We start from the raw sequence: 22,123 nt of genomic DNA, 5'->3' as shown, positions 1-22,123 counted from the left end.
CCGGGCTTCCCTGGTGGCGCAGTGGTTGAGAGTCCGCCTGCCGATGCAGGGGACACGGGTTCATGCCCCGGTCCGGGAAGATTCCACATGCCACGGAGCGGCTAGGCCCGTGAGCCATGGCCACTAAGCCTGCGCATCCGGAGCCTGTGCTCCGCAACAGGAGAGACCACAACAGTGAGAGGCCTGCATAGCGCAAAAAAAAAAAAAAAAAAAAAAAAAAAAGGATAATGTATCACGAGCAAATGAGGTTTATTCCAAAAATGCAAGGGTGGTTTAACAAAGTAATTTACCATATTAACAAACTGAAAACGAAAAACAATATGCTCATCTCGATAGATATAGAAAAAGCATTTGACTAAATCCAACAGCTATTCATGATTTTAAAATGAAACAAAACAACCCAACTCTCAGCAAACTAGGAACAGAGGTGAACTTCTTCCACCTGATAAGAGCATTTACAAAAACAAAAAAACCAAAAAACTCTACCACTAATAGCATACTTAATGAGAAAGACTGAATGCTTTCTCGCTAAGATCAGGAATAATACAAGGATGTTCCCTCTCACCACTTCTATTCAACATTGTACTGGACTTCCCTGGTGGCGCAGTGGTTAAGAATCTGCCTGCCAATGCAGGGGACATGGGTTTCAGCCCTGGTCCAGGAAGATCCCACATGATGCAGAGCAACTAAGCCCATGTGCCACAACTACTGAGCCTGTGCTCTAGAGCCCATGAGCCACAACTACTGAGCCCGTGCGCCACAACTACCAAAGCCCACATGCCTAGAGCCTGTGCTCCGCAACGAGAGAAGCCACCGCAATGAGAAGCCCGCGCACCGCAAGCCCACACGTCTGGAGCCTGTGCTCCGCAACGAGAGAAGCCACCGCAATGAGAAGCCCGCGCACCGCAACAAAGAGTAGCCCCCACTTGCCGCAACTAGAGAAAGCCCATGCACAGCAACGAAGATAGAACGCAGCCAAAAATAAAATTAAAATTTTTTAAAAATGATTAATACAAACAAGTAATTGGAAACTGAAATTTGAAAAATATCACTTGAAATAGCATAAAAAAATATGAAATACAGAGGAAATTCTGACAAAAGATGTGAAAGACCTGTGAGTGAAAACTGTAACACATTGCTGGAAGAAATTTGAGATCTAAATAAGATAAATAGAGAGATTTGTTCGTAAGTCAGAAGACTCAATATTATGATATCCTATGTTAATTCTCATCAAGTTCATTTATCAACAGGTTCACCACAATTCTAACAACAGGCCTTTCTTAAAAAGAAATTGACAAGCTGATTCTAAAATTCATATGGAGGAATTCCCTGGCAGTCCAATGGTTAGGATGCCGTGCTTTCACAGACAAGGGTGCGGGTTCAATCCCTGGTCAGGGAAGATCCTGCAAGCTGCATGGTGCAGCCAAAAATAAATAAATAAATAAATATTTTTAAAATGCATATGGAAACGCAAATGACCTCAAATAACCAAAACAACTTAGAATAAGAACAAAATCAGACAGCTAACACTATATAAAGACTTAATATAAAAATAAAGACTGCGGCAGCAATGGCATCAAATAGATCAATGGAATAGAGAAGAAAGTCTAGAAATATATTCACTTATATATGGACAAAGGTGTGCAGAGACAATTCATTGAAGAAAGGGCAGACTTTTCAAGAAATGGTGCTACAACGATCAGATATCTATATGAAAAAAAGAATTTGGATCTGTACATGAACCATATACAAAACCAACTAAAAATGGATCATATATCTAAACCTAAAGCTATAAAACTTCTAGAAGAAAACATGGGAGAAAATCTTTGTGACCTTTGGTTAGGCAACGATTTCTTAGATATCACAACTCCAGTCTATAAAAGAGCTAATAAACTGTATGTCTTCAAAATTTTAAATGTTTGCTCTCTGAAAGACACAGTTAAAGAGAATAAAAAGACAAGCCACAGACTGAGAGAAAACATTTGCAAATCTTATATTTGATAAAAGACTTGTATCAGAACATACTTAGGAAAGAAAAACACCTCAAAACTCAACAAGGGAAAGGATTCTGGAAGATAGTGGAATCAGAAGCATTAGGAATCTGTCTTCCCACCTAGAAAACAATTGCACTGGCAGAATCTCTTTGTTGTACCTATTTTGGAACTCTGATGTCTATTAAAGGCTTGCAACTTCTAGGGAAAGACTTGGATAATAAATTGCAGTTAATTTTGGATAAATTCGGCTCTTAGCAAAATAGTAGCTACCCATTCCCCACCCCCACCCAAGTGACAGGCAGCTGTGTATATGTTCCTAGAGCAGCTTGCACACAGCTTATAGGAGCCAGGGTGGGCAGAAAGGACCCTGTCCTCCAAATATCAGGGATCTGTGCTGTGATTGTTGATTGCTGATTCTGATCACAGAGGTGCAAAGAGGGAGGCAGCCATTGTTGCAATTCCTCGCACTGTTGCAAGCTGCCTCCAGCCCCCAATTGGTGACTTTCAGTGGATTTACAGGGTCAGCTCTCTTCCCACTCCTCTTCATTTTTTACTTTTCCCCTTTCAGGAACCAGACATTAAAGATCAGGACATTTGAAAACAACTGTATATATAGGAAAATTAGGAAGTGACTGTGACTGCACATACGCAGGCTCAGAAAAGACCTGAGAAAGCCTTAAGTTTACACCTCAGGCTGATCCTTGGCATATAGACATCCTACAGCAGTCAAAATAACAAAAATAATAAACAAAAGAAACCCCTCAAAACAGCAAACCCTGGGGAAGAGGGAGAATCTGTTTTCCAGAGTTACCACATTATTAGATCTAAATGTCCAGTGTTGAGCAAAGAAAAAAAAAAATCACAAGGCAGAGATATTATCAGGAAAGCATGGCCCATGCAAAAGGTAAAAAATAAATAAACAGAAACTGTCCCTGAAAAAGACTTCATGGAAGATGATATCTTAGACAAAGACTTTAACAGTCTTAAAAATGCTCAAAGAACTAAAGGAAGATATGGAGAAAGTCAAGAATATAATGTGTGAACAAAACAGAAATATCAATAAAGAGATAGAAAACCTAAAAAAAAAGAAATTCTGGGGCTGAAAAGTATAAGAACTGAAATCAAAAATTCACAAGAAGGATTCAAAAGCAGATTCTCAGCAAGCAGAAGAAAGAATCAGCAAACTTGAAGACAGGACAATGGAAATTATCAAGTCTGAGAAACAGAAAGAAAAAAAGATTAAAGAAAAGTGACCTGTGAGGTACCAACAAGCAGACCAACACACACACAGTGGGAGTCCCAGAAAGAGAAGAGAGAAAGAAAAGGGCAGAGAGGATATTTGAGAAAATAATGGCTGAAAATTTCCCAAATTTGATGAAAGACATGACTATAAACATCCAAAAACCTCAATGAACGTCAAGTAAGATTAACTCAAAGAGACCCACACCAAGAACTCAAAAACTTTGCAGCTGGAAGACAGTGGGCTGATATATTCAAAGTGCTAAAAGGAAAAACTGTCAACTAAAAATCTGATATCCAGCAAAACTGTCCTTCAAAAGTGAGGGAGAGGGCTTCCCTGGTGGTGCAGTGGTTGAGAATCTGCCTGCTAATGCAGGGACATGGGGTTCGAGCCCTGGTCTGGGAAGATCCCACATGCCACGGAGCAACTAGGCCCGTGCGCCACAACTACTGAGCCTGCACGTCTGGAGCCTGTGCGCCGCAACAAGAGAGGCCGCGATAGTGAGAGGCCTGCGCACGGCAATGAAGAGTGGCCCCGCTTGCCACAACTAGAGAAAGCCCTCGCATAGAAAACGAAGACCCAACACAGACAAAAATAAATAAATCAATAAATTAATTTTTTTTTAAAAAGTGAGGGAGAAATTAAGACATTCCCAGACAAACAAAAGCTGTGGGAGCTTGTGAGCACTAGACCTGCTCTGCAAGAAATACTCATGGGAATCCTGCAAGGTGAAATGAAAGGACACTAGACAGTAACTTGAAGCTGAATGAAGAAATAAATATCTCAAAAAGGTTAAAAAAAAAAAAAGGCAATTATAAAAGCTAGTATTGGGACTTCCCTGGTGGCGCAGTGGTAAGAATCCGCCTGCCAATGCAGGGGACATGGGTTTGAGCCCTGGTCTGGGAAGATCCCACATGCCGCATTGAGAAATTCACATCCCACAACTAAGCCCGTGTGCCACAACTACTGAGCCCGCGTTCTAGAGCCCGCGTGCCACAACTACTGAAGCCCGCACACCTAGAGCCCGTGCAACAAAGAGAAGCCACCACAATGAAAAGCCCACACACCGCAATGAAGAGTAGCCCCCACTTGCCACAACTAGAGAAAGCCCACGTGCAGCAATGAAGACCCACCATAGCCAAAAATAAATAAATAAATAGTTATTTTTTTAAAAAGCTAGTATTATTATAACAATGGTTTGTAAACGCACATTTTATTTTCTACATGGTTTAAGAGACTAATACATTTAAAAGAATTATTAGATTATGTTTTCAGGCCCAAATACATAAAAATGTAATTTTATGACATCAATGGAAAGCAGTGGGGACAGAGCTATAAAGGAGTAGAGTTTTTGTATGTTTTTGAAGTTAAGCTGGTATAAATTCAAATTAGAGTATTATAACTTCAGGATGTTAAATGTAATCCCCATGGTAACCACAAAGAAAACAGCTACAGAATATACACAACAGTAAATGAGAAAAAATTTTAAACATTTCATTACAATAAAATCAACTATGTGCAAAAGAAGACAATAATGAAGGAAATGAGGGACAGAAAAGCTTTAAGGCATATAGAGAACAAACAGCACAATGACAGAAGTAAGTCCCTCCTTACCAATAATTACTTTAAATGTAAACGGATTAAACTGTCAAAGGACAGACATTGGCAGAATGGATAAAAACATATGATCCAACTATAGTCTGTCTCACAAGAGACTCACTTGAGATCCAAAGACACAAACAAGTTGAAATTGAAGGGATGGAGGAAAAAGATATTCCAAGCAAACAGTAACCAAAAGACAGCAAGGAAGGCTTTACTAGTATTAGACAAAATAGTCTATAAATCAGAAATGGTTATGAGAGACAAAGGACATTATATATTAATAAAAGGTTCAACACAGCAAGAAGGTGTAACAATTATATACATTTACACATCTAATGACAATCAAAATATCTGAAGCAAAATCTGACAGAAGTGAAAGGAGAAATAGACAGTTCTACAATAATAGTTGGAGACTTTAATACCCCACCAGACAGATATACATATGGAAACAGAGGACTTAATACAATAAACTAACTAGACCTAACAGACATAAACACACTACCCAACAACAATAGGATACACATTCTTCTCAAGTGCACATGGAACAATTTTCAGGATAGACTGTACGTTAGGCCACAAATCAAGTCTCAACAGATTTTAAAAGACAGATATAGAGACCTCCCTGGCAGTCCAGTGGTTAAGACTCTGAGCTTCCACTGCAGGGGGTATGGGTTAGATCCCTGGTGTGGGAACTAAGATCCCGAATACCGCTAGGTGCAGCCAAAAAAAAACAAAAGATATCATACAAAGTATCTTCTCTGACCACATGGGATGAAGTTAGAAATCAGTAACAAAAGTAAAATTGAGAAATTCACCAAATTATGGAAATTAATACACTTTTAAACAACCAATGGATCAAAGAAGAAATCACAAGGGAAATTATAAAACACAGACAAAAAAATGAAAAAACCTGACATTACAAAACTTATGGGGCACAGCAAAAGCTGTATATATTATATATACATATATATATAACCACCTGCTATACGATAAATCAGTCAAGGATGGGTTGTTAGATGATGGTTTTAGGAAAACTGGCTTGCTACATGAAGAAAAACAAAGTTGGATTCTTATCACACTTGAAACACAAGGTAGAATCCAAATGAATCAAAGACCTAAAAATGAAGGGTAAAACTATAAAGCTAAAATGGAAGAAAAGTAGAATATCCTAGTAATTTTGGGATAAGGAAGGACTTCTTAAGACTTAAAAAGCACAAACCATAAAGTATCGATGAATTTTGTATTAAAATTAGGACCTCTGTTCCACAAAGGGCACCACACAAGGGTTAACAAATGGGTGAGAGATATGGAGAAGATATCTGCAATGTCTAAGCAAAGAATTAATACCTAGAGAGTATATAAGGAACTGGTGCCAAAAAACAAAACACCAGAAAAAGAAACACCAAGGAAATTCACAGGCAATCCACAGAAAGGGGAAAAAAATTTTAATGATTTGCTAAGAAATCATTGCCCTTCTACAGTCCATTTTCTGCCAGCCACCAGAATCATCTTCTAGAAGTCTACTGACTGCTACTTCCACGCTTTCAACTCTCCAAGGCTTCCCATGAAAACCATCCCAATGGCGTAACAGGCCCTACACCATCTGGCCCCTGCTTATCCCTCCAACCACGTTTCTGCCGTCTCCCTAGTCCCCCTAGTTTCTACCCCGTGCTCACTGCCCTCCTGCCACACCTGCCTCTTTGTTCTTCCTCCTACATGCCAGGCATGGTCCTGTCTCAAGTCTCTGCCTTTGCATTCCCTTTGGCTGGAATGCTCCTTCCTCCAATATTCACACTGCAGGCTTCCTCCCGTCATTAATTCAAATGTCATTTGTCTTCTCGAACATTCTTTCTAAATACACTGACTCCAGGCATTCTCTATCCTAACATCTTCCTTTATTTTCCTTCCTGGCATTTATTATCTGACGTTGTTATATATTTATTTGTTGATTTATGTGAATGTCCATCTCCTCCACTAGTACATAAGCTCCTCATCTGTCTTAGTCACCACTGCATCTGCACAACCAAGACAGAGCTCAGCATATAGAAGACACATGGAAGTAACTCTTTTTTGAAAGCAACAACTCAACAAACTCTGATCTGACCACCCAGCTCTTTCCATTACATCATGCTGCTTCCCAGGAAAAAGATAAATGTGTACAGTTTGTCATTTCTCCCCTAACAGATTAAAAAGTGCTTATCTTAAATACTTGGTTTAGCCCAACCAGGCCCAGCGTGTAGTAAATGCTAGGTAAAAACGATGAAATGAGAGAGTGAAAAGCAACCACAGAAAGAGGTAAGGAAGAAAGAAAAGAGTTGGTGGCATGGAGAAACTCTAATTTGTATTCTGTGGCACCACTGACCATTCAGTGGTTAATCCTTTTATTTCCTATGGCCTATCTGCCCATGCCACAGTTTTGAAGGAGATAAAAATTAACCAAATTCGTGTCCTGGCTTCAAGGAGCTAACATATATGTAACCATCAAAATACAGATTGTAAAATATACTTATGAAAGAGGTATAATTAAAGAGCTATAGGATTTCAAGGTGAGGGGAATTACTTCTCATTGTGGGATTAACAGAAGAACCTGTGAAAGGGGTGGCAGATTGAAATGGTTAAACTGAATATTGATACATGAGTAACAGCTGAAAACTTTTACACAGGAGAAGGCGATCTCAGGAATCTAATAGGAGCCCTCTGCTTGAAAAAATAAATTTATCACCACTTCACCCATTTTAACTTCTACTATTAGAAAGTATATTCTTTTAAGGCATAATCTCTCTAGGAATCTTCTTAATACTGTAACCAAATTCTCTTGAGAGGTAATAGAAAAAGCTGTTGTCATTCATTTATACTTTAGTGTTCACTGGATAACCAATTTACCTTCTTCTGGCTAGAGTAAGTACAAAGCCATTGGGGAAATGATAATTCTGACTGCAAAGGAAGTATAACTTTTTGTCTGAGGCACTACCCTGGAAAGACAGAATCTGGCGTGCAAAATAAGAGGTTAATTAATTAATATCTTTGCTTAAGAGCCTACTCTGTTCTTTCCAAAAGCCAAACAGAGTAAAAATAAATAAAAGACATTATAATCTCCCATAATGGGAAGTCTTAAATTGATGACCCAGAAGGTAAGAAATAAGGAGAAATATGATAAACTGAACATTTTTGAGAGGAGGGAAAAGGTTTTGTGGAATTTAGACACTACCTACTAAAGTCTACATACTCGGAAGTGGCAAGTAAAGACCTAAATCACATTCAATCACAACTTCATGAACTATGATGGACAATTAACATTCAAGGAATATGACGGTGCAAGGAAAAGAAATTTTAAAAGAAAACGTTGCATATCCCCCCACATGGTGTTATGTACCAAAAATGATAATCATGATAACAACCACGTGATAACCCAGCCAGACTGAATGGAAACCAGGTATCTCATTTGGATGGTTTTCTGCTTTCTAAAACTCAAATCCTCAATCTAGGCCAGAGGGGGCTCGATTGAGCGATGGGACGCGTTTCCGCAGACCTGCACCTGAGGACCCCAGGTTCCCCGCGGAATAGGGGGTGGGATGGGCACTCACCGCTTATCGATGGCGTCAATGTTTGAATGGAGGAGCCACAGCTCCTCCGTGTTGTCCTGCCGGGAGGACAGGATCAGGTGGTGGCCAGTAAGACACAAGGTCCCCTCGACGGCCGGGTAGAAAGGCCGGTGCAGCACCACATTGTCCACCCGTGGGGTCTTAATCAGCTCCGCAAACTCCATGTTCCCTAGCGGCCGGAGCCAGGGGACTGCCGGGTCCCGGAGGGACGAGACGATTATGCCTACGCTGGGCTGAAGGGAATGACCAGGCGCTGGGCAGGCAGAAGGGGCGGGGATGCGGGCGGCGAGGTCGTGCCCCGCCCCAGGCTGGGGTGGGCGCGGCGAGGCCTGTGGCCACCGTCACAGGCCCCGGGAAAGCCGGGGCTGGACCGGGGCTGGGCCAGGCCGGGCGTCACTCCCTCACCGCTCGGTTCCCCCAGGCCCAGGACTCGGGCAGAGAGAACGCTCCGCGACAGGCCCAGCCGCAGCCGCCGCCACCTGGGAACCCGGCCTCGGGTGGGCAGGCTGAGGGGACAAGAAGGAGGCCGCCGCAGAGCCACTTTCCACGTCCGAGACGCTAGGGACTCCTGGCGGAAGTAGCTACTCGCAGCCGGAGCCTAAAGCAATTCCGGGCGGAAGCGGCGGGCTCGAAACTCGGAAGACTAGGAAGTCCGTCCCGGAAGTCGGTCCCCGCCTAGGTCCTATGAGAATGCTTCCGGAAACCCAGCGGGAATCGAAGATTTGTGTTCCTAGCAGGAAAAAGCTCTACCTGCAAGCCAACCGCCGTACCCGCCACCCCTACAAACATTCAGTTTGAGAAAAGGCTGGGGAAGAAGGGACAACAAGAGGTCCCTGACCTGCCTCCCTCCACTTGAGCAGTAATTCCTCTTCAGAGAGTGGGGCTGCCGTAAATTTTGGCGATTTTCATCCATTGGCCGTGAGGAGATGACACGTGGGATTGAGTCTGTGATTGTGACCCCACAGAAGCGCCAGGTGTAAGGGAGGGACACGGCCGGACGCCGCAGACGCCCAGAGGGCGAGCGCCAAGGTGCTGTGACCTTGAACAAGAAAGAGGAAAAGCATGCAAACACCTATGAGAGGGACCTAGGTAGAAATACGTACAGTGCACCGAAGAGGAAGTGACCAATCCTATACTTTGCGGAAACTCAAGTGACGCGCTAAAACACAGTTAATCTGTAGCAGAACTGGCTTCAGTCTAGGTCTATGAAATTCAAGGAATTGGGCCTTGGTCACCACCGCACGGCCTCCCCATTAAATACAATCCAACTGAACTACTTCCAGACATCTAAACTATGCCAGAAATTTACCTGGTGTCTCCCTCCCCTTTTAAACTAATATTTTCATACTAAAACAGGGCATTAGAGGGGAAATATGCAAGGGTTTAAGTCCCGGTCTACTGTCACTTCGTTAACCTTTGAAATCTTCACCATCTAGTACCTAAGAACAGCGAGTTGGCTTAAGTCTCAGAGCAAAGACAAAATAAATTGCCTGAATTCTCATCAGATCACCCAACACGTGTCCCTGCTTCTGTCTTTGTCCTTCCTAAAACGTTCTCTTTCTTAAAACAAAGCCCTTTATGAGATTGTTACAGCTGAGAGTCCAGTTTTATGTTGATTGTCTACAATAGAAAAACAAGAACCATCAGAGAAGAAAGAATGAGAGGAAACGATTTATAAAGTTTTGTTTTTAATTTTGGAATTTTTGTTGTCCTTCCACCATGTGGTTCATTATAACAATTACCAATCGTGGAGGGGAGAATTGACTTCTAGAATGAAGAATTAGGGAAGGTTTTATAGAGAAGGTATCATTTGAGAGGAGGACCTTGAAGGATGAGTTAAGATTTACACCCTGAATGAAGTTTAGCCTAGATAGCTGTCCAGTTTAATGATGTCTTCTCAAGGTAGAGAAAAATTCTTCAGAAATGTCATGACCTTTTTCTTTTAATTTTCCTGGGAAAAAAAAAAAAGCCTATGAAAAGACCATTGTGTCATTACATTTTTAAATGGTTAATATTCCATAAAGGCATAAACTCTTTTTGCCAATGAGAGAAAAATTGTCAATATCATGTTGGGTTATAATGAAATGCCAGAAACTATTAGAAAATTGCATCTTTTCTGGATTGAAACTCCAAGCATAGAAAGCCCTTGAGATCTGAAGAAAACATACATTCAATAGTAAAGAAAGGTGGGCAGCACAATAGCTTAACTTACCACATGAACAGTAGATGGCAGTAGAGTTCAACAGTAATGGGATAGGCTTTCATTCTATTAAAACAATTTAGTGACGCTGTAGTCAAACAAGTTATTACCCAAGCTGCCCGGATATAAGGGTCTCAGAGGATTCTGATAAACCAAATAAGATGATGTCATTTATAATGTACATAAAACACTCAACACCTGACAGATATTGTCATCATTTCATGTGTAATAAATGGCACTGACATGTAAACATCTAGATGTTATTCTATCAACCAGTCAGCTAGCATGTATTAACTGCCTACCTGGTCATCGCCACTGTGGAGAATGGAAACGATAGATCTGACACGGCCCTTGCCCGCAAAGAGTAATAGCTAATTTGGGGAGGCCAACACACCGCACATAACAAATGAACAAAATAAGAGAGTAAGTGCTAAATGACGAAGTACAGATTTACATTCCTGGTTTTGTGTTTCTCCATTAGGCCTTGAGGAGTTAGTAGGAATGAAGGTATTTTGAAAACAGTAGGTCAACAATTGCCAAAAGTAGCAGGAGCATCTCAGGTGGAGAAGATAGTGCCTCTGTGTGCCACTGACGAGCAGCTATTCTCCATGTGCTTTGTAATTATGTGTTGACTGTAGACAGCTGAGACGAACTGAAAACCTTGTGCTGTGCCTTTCTTGTGTTCTCCATCCCCTTCATCCTCCACGCAAATCAATCACTAAATTGTTGATCATATCTTCTAACAGCTCTTGAATTCCTCCACTTCTCTCCATCCCCAGGGCCACTGCCATAGCTTGTACCATCATTTCTCACCTACTGTTACTTGACAGGAGAAGCCTCTCAGTTGGTCACCTTTCTTCTAGAGAGGTTCTCCTCCAACCCACTTTCCACTTGGCAGTTAAAGCCCTCTTTGCTGTTCCAAATTGCTTTTTTCCTTTCTTAACTTGTAAGTACCTTTGTGATTTAGCCCCTTTGTGGTCAGCATCCTAGACCTCATCTCTCCTACTTCTCTCTACTCAACACAACAGTCCCCAACCACCATTTTCATGCCAACCATCCTTAAATAGCTCTCTGTATCCTTTTGAGATTTTGCACCCATTTAGAACCTTGCTACCAAGTGGAAGTGTAGAACAGGGACCAGCATCATCAGCATTCCCTGGGAACTGCATTAGAAATGTTCTGTTCCAGAGCTACTGAATCAGAATCTGCACTTTAACAAGACTCCTAGATGATTTTTGTGCACATGAGAGTTTGAGAAAGCACTCAAATCTGACTGTTCTTTCTGCCTGATATATACTCATCTCACTCCCAGTACCTTGTCCCTGACCTGCTAATGCCTATCATCCTTCAGATATGAATTCATCTAAGATGTCACTACTTCTGGGAAGCCTTCTCGGACTTCCCCTCCAAAACTATGGGCTCCATGTTATAAAGGTTCCACAGCACTATGCAATAATAATAGTAATAACAGTTCACATTTTTGAGTGTTTACTCTGTGTTCCAGACATTGTGATAAATGCTTTACAAGCATTGGCTCATGTAGTCCTCCCACAATTCTTTGAGGTCGGTTAGTATTCTCCTTTTACTGATGAGGAAACTGGGGCCCAGAGATCTTAATAATGTTTCCAAGGTCAGACAGCAATACGTGGTGGAAGCAGGATTCAGAATCAAGTAGTCACGTGCAGACTCCGTGCTCTTCATCACCATGCTACGTGGCCACCCAGGAGATCTGAGCCCACCTTGGTCACTCTCTCTGATTTCCCCTCTTCAGCTGTCTTGAAATAGACTCCTTATGTGTCCATAACAACATTCCACTAGACAGTAAGCTCCTTGAGAGGAAGGACCATTTCTTGATTGCAATATGCCCAGCATCTAGCTTTGTGCCAATACATAGTAGCCACTCAATGTATATTTGTTGAATACATACTCTGTATTTTACTTAACATATTCCACCCTGACCTCTCCTCCACCCCCCAATCTGAGTGACTTTAGATATTATTGTGGATGCTTAAAGCAGTATTTTGATGAGAGCAGGAGGAGGGTGGTGTTATATTGGTCCCACCTTGCAGATGAGGAAATTAAAGCAGATGAATAACTTCCCAGTCATGATGATATCTATCATCTCTTACGTTTAGTCACTGTTTTACAATTTACATGTTTTCTAATATTCTGTCACATATGGCTCTCAGTACCCTGGCAAAGCAGTTAGGAGAGGTATTGGTCCCAGCTCAGAGAAGAATGGAGGCTCAAAGTATGCTGATGTCCTTTCAATGACAAACCAAGCAGAGAAGCAGAAACCCAAAGGCAACAATTCTGAGTCCCAAACCCAGGCCTTTGCTAAATCAAATTAGACTCACTTGGCATTGCTTTTATCTGTTAAGATTCTGAAATGTGAGTGTTGGGAGAAGACAGCCATTCTTAAGTAAGAAAATGAGGGCTGAGGTCTCACTGCACACAGCAACAAAAGGAAGGCTCTGGTGACAGTGATATGGTCCATAGGTCTGTGTTCAGATACTATATTCTAATAGCCACATTCCTGTGTCTCAATCACTGAGCTGCTTCATTATTTTAGACCAATCAGAAGCACAGGAACCCAGCGCTTTAGAAAAAAGTGGCAAACTGGAAGGAAGAGGAGCTGATTTATTTTACTGCACATAAAATAAATCAGCCCAAACAAAATTGCTTGAAACAACACCCAGTAGTTGATAGCTAGAGCTGGAGTAGTGGGAAGGGGAATGGGAGGGGGAGTGAGAGCTGCCCAGTCATCTGTTTCTGTGGTCTCAGGCTCTCTCACTGTGGTCTCCTTGGGAGTTGATTCTGTATTCCTGCTAGTACAGCTGTAGTAGGGAAGAATAAATCTGACTCCATATTAGCTCTGTTTCTTTTACTTTAATCTTTGTATTCTATTGCTTTTGCCACAAGTTAGAATGTTGCCTATACCCTGAAATATACAGGATAGCCCATTCTGAAGGCTCTGACCTTTAAAGGTGTACACTTTTCTATTCGTATAGAGATAAAAAGTTGTAGAACAGAGAGTAACTTCTGTCTTGTCGAGGTTTACAGGAACATGGTGATCAGACCTACAGGGACAGCTCCAAGAACAGAGGATTCTGACACCAAGAAGTTTGCAGCAATCAACCATACCTCCTCCCCTTTGAGTATAAGAGAAGCCTGAATTTTAACTGGGGAAAGATGGTTCTTTGGGACACTAGTCCACCATCATCTTGGTCTGCTGGCTTTTCTAATAAAGTTGATATTCCTTTGCCCCAACACCTCGTCTCTCGATTTATTGGCCTGTTATGAGGCCATCAGTATGAGCTTGGACTCGGTAACACAGCGGCCTTAGCACAGGCGGGCTGCATACATGGCAGCTGAAGGTCAAGAGTGACTATTCCCAAGAGCAAATCAGAGCTGCATCAACTTTTATGACTCAGACTCGGATGTCACATAATGTCATTTCCACTGCACTCTGTGGATCTTAAACAGTCACAAAACCCACTCAGTTTCGAAGGGAGAGGACACGGTTCCCATCTCTCAATAGGAGCGGTGTCAGAAAACATCTGCCACAGGGGTGCAGTTGATAGTGGGAAACATACATGTATGAACTCAACTTCCCCTGTGCACACGGGCAGCTGGAAGGAGGAATAAAGAGAATATTTGGCAAGAGAGAACACTCCGGTAAAGTGCTTTTCTGCTCATAGCCATAATGAAGTGAACTAAGAATCTGCAATTACATATAATTGGATATAATTAAAAGAAAGAGACACGTCTAAAATAAAGGCATAATTAAGAAGTAGAAAAATTTACTAGGTGGGAATGTCAACAATGCAAATTCAGTGAATGCTGTTGGGGTTTATTTTATTGTCACTGAACCTAAATCAGGATCAAGGTCCAATAAAGTAGGGAAGCAAGTCTGCTCTCAGCTCTTAACTCTTTTTTTTTTTTTTTTTTTTTTTTTTGCGGTACGCGGGCCTCTCACTGCTGTGGCCTCTCCCGTTGCGGCGCACAGACTCCGGACGCGCAGGCTCAGCGGCCATGGCTCACGGGCCCAGCCGCTCCGCGGCATGTGGGATCTTCCCTGACCGGGGCACGAACCCGTGTCCCCTGCATCGGTAGGCAGACTCCCAACCACTGCGCCACCAGGGAAGCCCTGCTCTCAGCTCTTTAAGTCACACTTCCCTAGCCTCCCATTCCTTCTTTCCCCACACGATTTAGGGGAAGCTTTGTATACAAGTTTAAGTGCGACATATAGTTTTGTTTTCAACCCTTTAATTTGTTTAATAGACTATGATACCTGTTCCAATATCCCTTCCCGTCGTCCCTAACTTTCCTTCCTTTGCCTTTACTCCACTGTCCTTTCCTTTCTCGTCTTATTCTGCTTTTCTGTCCCCAATCTTTCTTCTCAGAGATGACCACCTTAAGAAGACCTGCAAGTATCACCCCAAAGATGACTCAGCAATTACAAAAAGAACAGCATGTCTTTATACTGGAGAGATCTGGTGATCATCACCATGACCAAGCGTTAACAGTGCGACACCCAGATATTCTGTGCCTCCTGATGAGAGGCAAGGTCAGGTTCACAGCATCACCTGGGACATGTTCTTGCCAGACACACTTAACTCAAATCTAAAGGTAAACATCAGACACATCCCCAGGGTGGAATATTCTACAAGGCAATTGCCCTGGATTCTCCTAAAAATTCAGTGCCACGGAAAACAAAAGCAAAAGGCAAGAGAACCATCCCAGATTCAGAGGTGAAAGGGATATAACAACCAAACGCAAGGCAGGAAACTTGATTAAATTCCCGATCCAAAGAAAAAATTACTGTGAAAGGCATTTTGGGGGGAGTGTGAATATGGAATTTATACTAGATGATATTATCGAGTTAATGTTCGTTTTCTTAGGTGGGATCATGATCATGTGGTTGTGCAGGAAAATGTCCTTTTTCTCAAGAAATGTGTGCTGAAATATTTAAAGATGAAGTGTACGTATACATACATGTATATAGATACATATGTACATACACATGAAGTAGGTACACATACACACAGAGGATAACAATGTCCCTTTTCTCAAGAAACTCATGCTGAAATATTTAAAGACGAAGTGTACGTATACATACATGTATATATATACATATAGATACATATATACATACACATGAAGTATGTACACATACACACAGTATGAAAATGTGGCATTTATTTATTATTGATAATTGGTTAATGTGGGTGAAGTGTTTAAGGATGTGTAGTATACCGTTTTTCCAACTTTTCTATACCTGGAAATTTTTTCAAAGTTAAGATTGAAAAAAAATCAAAATTAAAAAAAAAAAACCACCAATTATGACTCGCTGAAATAGAATGGGCAGTAAGGCAAGTTCTGGCATTTGACAGCTAAACACAAGAACGCACTTGGAACTGTGGTTTAGCATCACGTGTGGTCTGGAGTGGCCTGGATTGGCAATTCAATTTTAATGTGCCCTGACGCAGGGAGGCATAATTGCTGATCTTTCTGAGGAGGTCTAGATTCCTAAAGCTCACCAAAGACCAAAAGACTTGGCAATAGTTAACTACTGCTGTGAGCTTTATTGTTTCATTGTAAGGGGTTACTTGTAGGAATTCAAATATGAGCTGTTAAATCATACATTCATAATTTAAAGCCCACACAATGTAATCTCTTCATCAGTCAGAACTTCTCTACATCTGACAATTGCAAATCCCCAAATCCAACTTCTGACCACAGTTTCCTTTACATGACTTTCACTCACACTAAATCTGCCCTGCTCAGGTTGACTTCAAGTCTCTACTAGCATTACTCAGTGTCACTTCCTTCCCTGCCCAGGCCCCATCCACTGGTCAATAATTTCCACCACACTCTCCAGCAGCGTTAACTCCACCTGCATGAAGGAAAGGATTGCGTTTCCTTTATCCTTGTAGCTCCGGCGATGGGCATGCAATAAATATTTGACAAATACATCTGAATGAAATTGAATTTTCTAATCCAACCCTCTCACTTCACAGATGAGGAAATTAGGCTCAGAGATTTGAAATCACTGATCTAAGATCACATGGCTAGTTAGTGGCAGATGGGGGACTAAAATCCATTTTAATTTTTTCTTCCAGTTTTATTGAGATGTAATCGATCTACAGCACTATAGAAGTTTAGTTGTGCAGCATAATGATTTGACTTACATACATCATGAAATAAGTACCACAATAAGTTTAGTGAACATCCATCATCTCATATAGATACAAAATAAAAGAAATAAAGAAATATTTTCCCTTGTGATGAGAACTCTCAGGATTTATTCTCTTAACAACTTTCATATGTCACATACAGCAGTGTTAATTATATTTATCATGTTATACATTATATTCCTAGTACTTACTTATCTTATAACTGGGAGTTTATACCTTCTGACCACCTTCATCCAATTCCTCTTCCCCCCACCCCCACCTCTGATAACCACAAATCAGATTTCTTTTTCTGTGAGTTTGTTTGTTTCTTTTGTTTTGAAGTATAATTGGTCTACAGCACTACATTAGTTCCAGTTACACAACATAGTGATTCGATATTTCTATACATTTCAAGATGATCACCATGATAAGTCCTGTTACTCTATGTCACCATACAAAGATATTGCATAGTTATTGACTATATTCCCCACCCTGTATGTTTCATATCCATGACTCATCTATTTTGCAACTGGAAGTTTGTACTTCCTAACCTCCCTCACTTATTTCTTTCCTCCCCTACTTCCCTCCCCTCTGGCAGCCACCTGTTTGTTTTCTGTATCTATAACTCTGTTTCTGTTTTGTTATGTTTGTTCATTTGCTTTGTTTTTTAGATTCCACATATAAGTGAAATCATACAGCATTTGTCTTTCTCTGTCTTATTTCACTTAGCATAATACCCTTTAGGTCCATCCATGTTATTGCAAATGGCAGAATTTCATTCTTTTTTACAGCTGAGTAATATTCCATTGTATAGATATACCACATCTTCTTTATCCATTCATCTGTTTATGGACACTTACGTTGCCTCTCTGTCTTGGCAATTGTAAATAATGCTGCAAAATCCATTTTCTTTTAACTTTCTGGTCAATGTTCTTTCTACTGCCAATGCTTTCTTTGCCATCACTTATTAAGTCTAGTTTAGTTGTTATTTTTTGAGATAAGATAAATGCGGAACAGGGAAAGAATGAAGAACCAATTTGTCTAAAAATACCAAATAATGGCCCAGGATATGTCTCCCACAGTCTGGCCTCTGGGTCTGTGTTTCCTCCAAATCCTCATTCCCGGGGGAGTAGAGGTACATGTGACTAGACACAGGAAAGAAGTTCTCTCCTCTGCTGGTTTTCTGCTGCTTTTTTTTTTTTTGCGGTATGCGGGCCTCTCACTGCGGTGGCCTCTCCCGTTGCGGAGCACAGGCTCCGGACGCACAGGCTCAGTGGCCATGGCTCATAGGCGCAGCCGCTCTGCGGCATGTGGGATCTTCCCGGACCGGGGCACGATCCCATGTCCCCCGCATCGGCAGGCATACTCCCAACCACTGTGCCACCAGGGAAGCCCGGTAAGGGCAGATTTTAAACAGGAATATAGTATTGCAGTAGGGAAGAGGGTCCAGAGTGAATTGAACTTCGATTTGTTCAAAGGTGACTGGGTGTTTTAAAGGGAGAAGGAGATTATTTCCTTAATTTCTCTTTCTAATATTTCATTGTTAGTGTATTGAATGCAACAGATTTCTGTATACTAATTTTGTATTCTGCAACTTTACCAAATTCATTGATGAGCTCTAGTAGTTTTCTAGTAGCATCTTTAGGATTTTCTATGTATAGTATCATGTCATCTGCGAACAGTGACAGTGTTACTTCTTCCTTTCCAATTCTAATCAGGCCCTCTGAGCTGCGTTCTTCATTAGGCCTCAGCCTTGGCCTCTAAAAACTGCAAACCTTTAGCATGTGACTTCATCCACTCGCCTCTCCTTACCCCACACACATTAAAAGCCTTGAATAACACTAACATGATCTCTAACAGCTCAAGGCCACAGCCCTAGGATGAACCTAGCCACCTTGAAGTACTTGCCTGAAAAACCTCAAACCTACCAAAAGAGTTTACTATTTGTTCTACCCAACACCTGACGATAGGCCCTGACCTGACTTTACAGAACATTTACTAAAAAGGGTCTAAAACTGTGAACACTTCCTCTGTCCCTTTGAGATGTATATGTATCTCCTACAACTCAGGAGTGTATTTGTCAAGGACCTGAAAGCCATTCCTTTGAAATGCAATCCTCAGGAAGGATAGGGCCCCTGTCTGCCAGTCTGTGGGAGGATACAATCCTAACTTGATAGTAATTGCCATCTAACAGACACAGTGGCATGATGGCTGAACTATGTCCCCCAAAATTCATATTTTGAAATTCTAACCCCCAGGACCTCAGAATGTGACTGTCTGTAGAGACAGGGTCTTTTAAGAGATGATTAAAGTTAAATGAGGTCTTTAGGGTGGCCCTAATCCAATATGTCTAAAGCCTTTATAAGAAGAGAATTTTAGGGACTTCCCTGGCCATCCAGTGGTTAAGTCCACGCTTCCAATGCAAGGGGCACGGGTTCGATCCCTGGTCGGGGAGGTAAGATCCCACATGCTATGCAGCACAGCTGAAAAATTTTAAAAATAAAGAGAGAGAGAATATTAGGACACGGACACACAGAGGGGAGGCCATGTGAAGACATGGGGAGAAGACAGCCGTCTACAAGCCAGAGAGAGGTCTCAGGAGAAACCAACCCTCTGACACCTTGATCTCGGACTTCCAGCCTCCAGAGCTGCGAGAAAATAAGTTTCTGTTGTTTAAGTCTCTCTGTCTGTGGTGCTTTGTTATGGCAGCCCTAGCAAATTAATGTAGATGGTCTTCTATTTATTTTTTTAAAAAAAACCTGTATGAAACCAAAGATTCAGAAATAATTGACACGGGGGCTTCCCTGGTGGCACAGTGATTGAGAACCCGCCTGCCAATGCAGGGGACACGGGTTCGAGCCCTGGTCCGGGAAGATCCCACATGTCATGGAGCAACTAAGCCCGTGTGCCACAACTACTGAGCCTGCACTCTAGAGCCCGCAAGCCACAACTACTGAGCCCACGTGCCACAACTACTGAGCCTACGTGCCTCGAGCCCATGCTCCACAACAAGGGAAGCCACCACAATGAGAAACCCACGCACTGCAGCAAAGAGTAGCCCCGCTCGCCGCAACTAGAGAAAAGCCTGCGCTCAGCAACGAAGACCCAACACAGCCAAAAGTAAATAAACAAATAAATTTATTTTAAAAAAAGAAGAAGAAAGAAATAATTGACATGGTCAACCCAGACAACTCTGGTCTCCCTCACTCCTCCATCATGGTTCTTTAGGTGATGCTATAGCAGAAACTAGTTGAGGCACCCCCATTATGTTAACCCTCATTCAGCCCTTATTCTTTCTGCTCATTCAAAAGGTCTCCTACAGATGTTTTAACCCCCTCTCTTTCTTGCTTAATTGCACTCTGAAAATGATTGCCCTCTAGCTAAAGTTGTATTATGCACCTGATGTTTACTTCTCCAAGACAACACTCCCTAACACTCTTTTCCTTTGTGACCATCCTTAATTCCAGAAAGAAGGTCATGGAATGATAACCTCAAGGACCACCAGAACCTGTTCTGGAACCACCTGACACCAGCCCTAATGATCTCAATGTCTCCAGGAGGAAAGAAGAATGCAAGACTACATCAGCCCCAATCCTTATCTACAGCCTTATTTTTCACCCTGAAACTATAAGACCCCTTCCTGTTTCCCAGGAAGGGGGGCACAGCCTTGAAGGTGCTGGCCTTCTGTGGCCCCCTTTGCCTGGCAAAGTAATAAAGCTACTCTTTTCTACTCTTCCAACAGTGAAGGTGGGGCGAAGGTAGTCACTGAACATTTACTATGTGCCCAGCCCTTGTATACTGTATATGTTTCCTATGGCTGCTGTAATGCATTACCACACACTTAGTGGCTTAAAACAACACACATTTAAAGCAGCACAGTGGTGCAGTGGAAGCATGCTGAGTCCATAACCCAGAGGTTGATGGATTAAAACCATCCTCTGCTGTGAGGTTTTACACTTGCTTCCTTTTTTCTAAACTTTTGTCCAACTAGGGTATGAGCACAAAAATCAAATCAATTTCTAGATCTTCCAAAGCAGTATATATACACAATGGAATATTACTCAGCCTTAAAAAAGAATGAAATAATGCCATTTGCAGCAACATGGATGGACCTAGAGATTACCATACTAAGTGAAGTAAATCAGACAGAGGAAGACAAATATATGCTATCACTTACATGTGGAATCTAAAAAAAATGATACAAAGAACTTATTTACAAAACAGAGACAGACTCACAGACATAGAAAACAAATTTATGGTTACCAAAGGGGAGGGGGTGAGGAATAAATTAGGAGTTTGGGATTAACATATACACACTACTATGTATAAAATAGATAATCAACAAGGACCTACTGTATAGCACAGGGGACTCTACTCAATATTCTGTAATATCCTAAATGGGAAAAGAATCTGGAAAACAATAGGTGTATGTATATGTATAACTGAATCACTCTGCTATATACCTGAAACTAACACAACATTGTAAATCAACTATATCCAATATAAATTTAAAATGTTTCAAAAAGACAAATGCTCTATGATATAAGCAAGGTGGAGCTAAATGTTTTAAAAAGACAAATGCTTTACAATATCAGCAAGGTGGAGATAAATAAACACAGGGATCTTCTGAGTAGAGAGGCAGAAAATAAGAAAAGGGACATCCAGGCTTCACTGCAGGAAAAAAGAGAAAATACAACATTGGAACTTCCATCACAAAGATGTAACTTAATTATAATATTTACATTGTAATAAATGGTGTCCTAAAAAAGGAGAGAAAGCAAACTTTTCTATTCCAATCAAAGGTTAGGAAGGTCTTCCAAAGTTGAATGTTTTAATTGTTAAACAGAACGTAGTCTTCATTTAGTGTTTTCTCATTTCTAAAAGGGCTGTGCATTGTAATTTAAATCTTTCTATAACAAAACAATCTTTAAGTTCTAGAAAATGGCTTATTTATTTATATATTTACATATATTATATTTTATACATTTGATATTTCAAAGAGTTGGAACAGTTCCTCACAGTTGGTAGGAATGGGATTCATCCTGGGTTCTGAGTTTCTGTATTTGGATGGGGTTTCATTTACAAATCAACTATTAATACTTAGTCTCTTACTAGCAGTCTCAGATTACATTTATCTGGACGCAAATCCTAAAATCCACCCACCATCCTAATCACGCATCTTTATTTAGGTCCCACCATCCTGGAAGAGTCAGGTATAAAAGAGTGAACGGTAAATAGTAGATCCTCAGTGATGAAGTTCACTGGGGAAAAGCTGGTGTATGAGAGCAGGGGAAATGCAGTGAATA

General features: G+C 41.3%; 1 protein-coding gene across 2 annotated transcripts in view; it reads right to left on the bottom strand.

Annotated features, from left to right (window-relative positions):
* The window catches only part of MTMR9 (myotubularin related protein 9), a 79,723-nt gene extending 70,715 nt beyond the window's left edge, over nucleotides 1-9,008 (bottom strand). Inside the window, exon 1 of one of the 2 annotated variants that reach the window (XM_024130884.3) lies at nucleotides 8,421-9,008. In XM_024130884.3, the coding sequence (XP_023986652.1) occupies nucleotides 8,421-8,602 (182 nt within the window). In that variant the 5' untranslated portion in view covers nucleotides 8,603-9,008. The remainder of the gene's footprint in view (nucleotides 1-8,420) is intronic. The other variant, XM_024130885.3, reaches the window with a different exon arrangement.
* Between the last annotated feature and the right edge of the window lie 13,115 nt (nucleotides 9,009-22,123).

This window comes from Physeter macrocephalus, chromosome 9 (genome assembly GCF_002837175.3).
Source record: "Physeter macrocephalus isolate SW-GA chromosome 9, ASM283717v5, whole genome shotgun sequence".
In the NCBI taxonomy this organism is placed as follows: Eukaryota; Metazoa; Chordata; class Mammalia; order Artiodactyla; family Physeteridae; genus Physeter; species Physeter macrocephalus.
The sequence above is the reverse complement of the archived record's forward strand: the minus strand, read 5'-3'. Positions and strand labels throughout refer to the sequence as shown.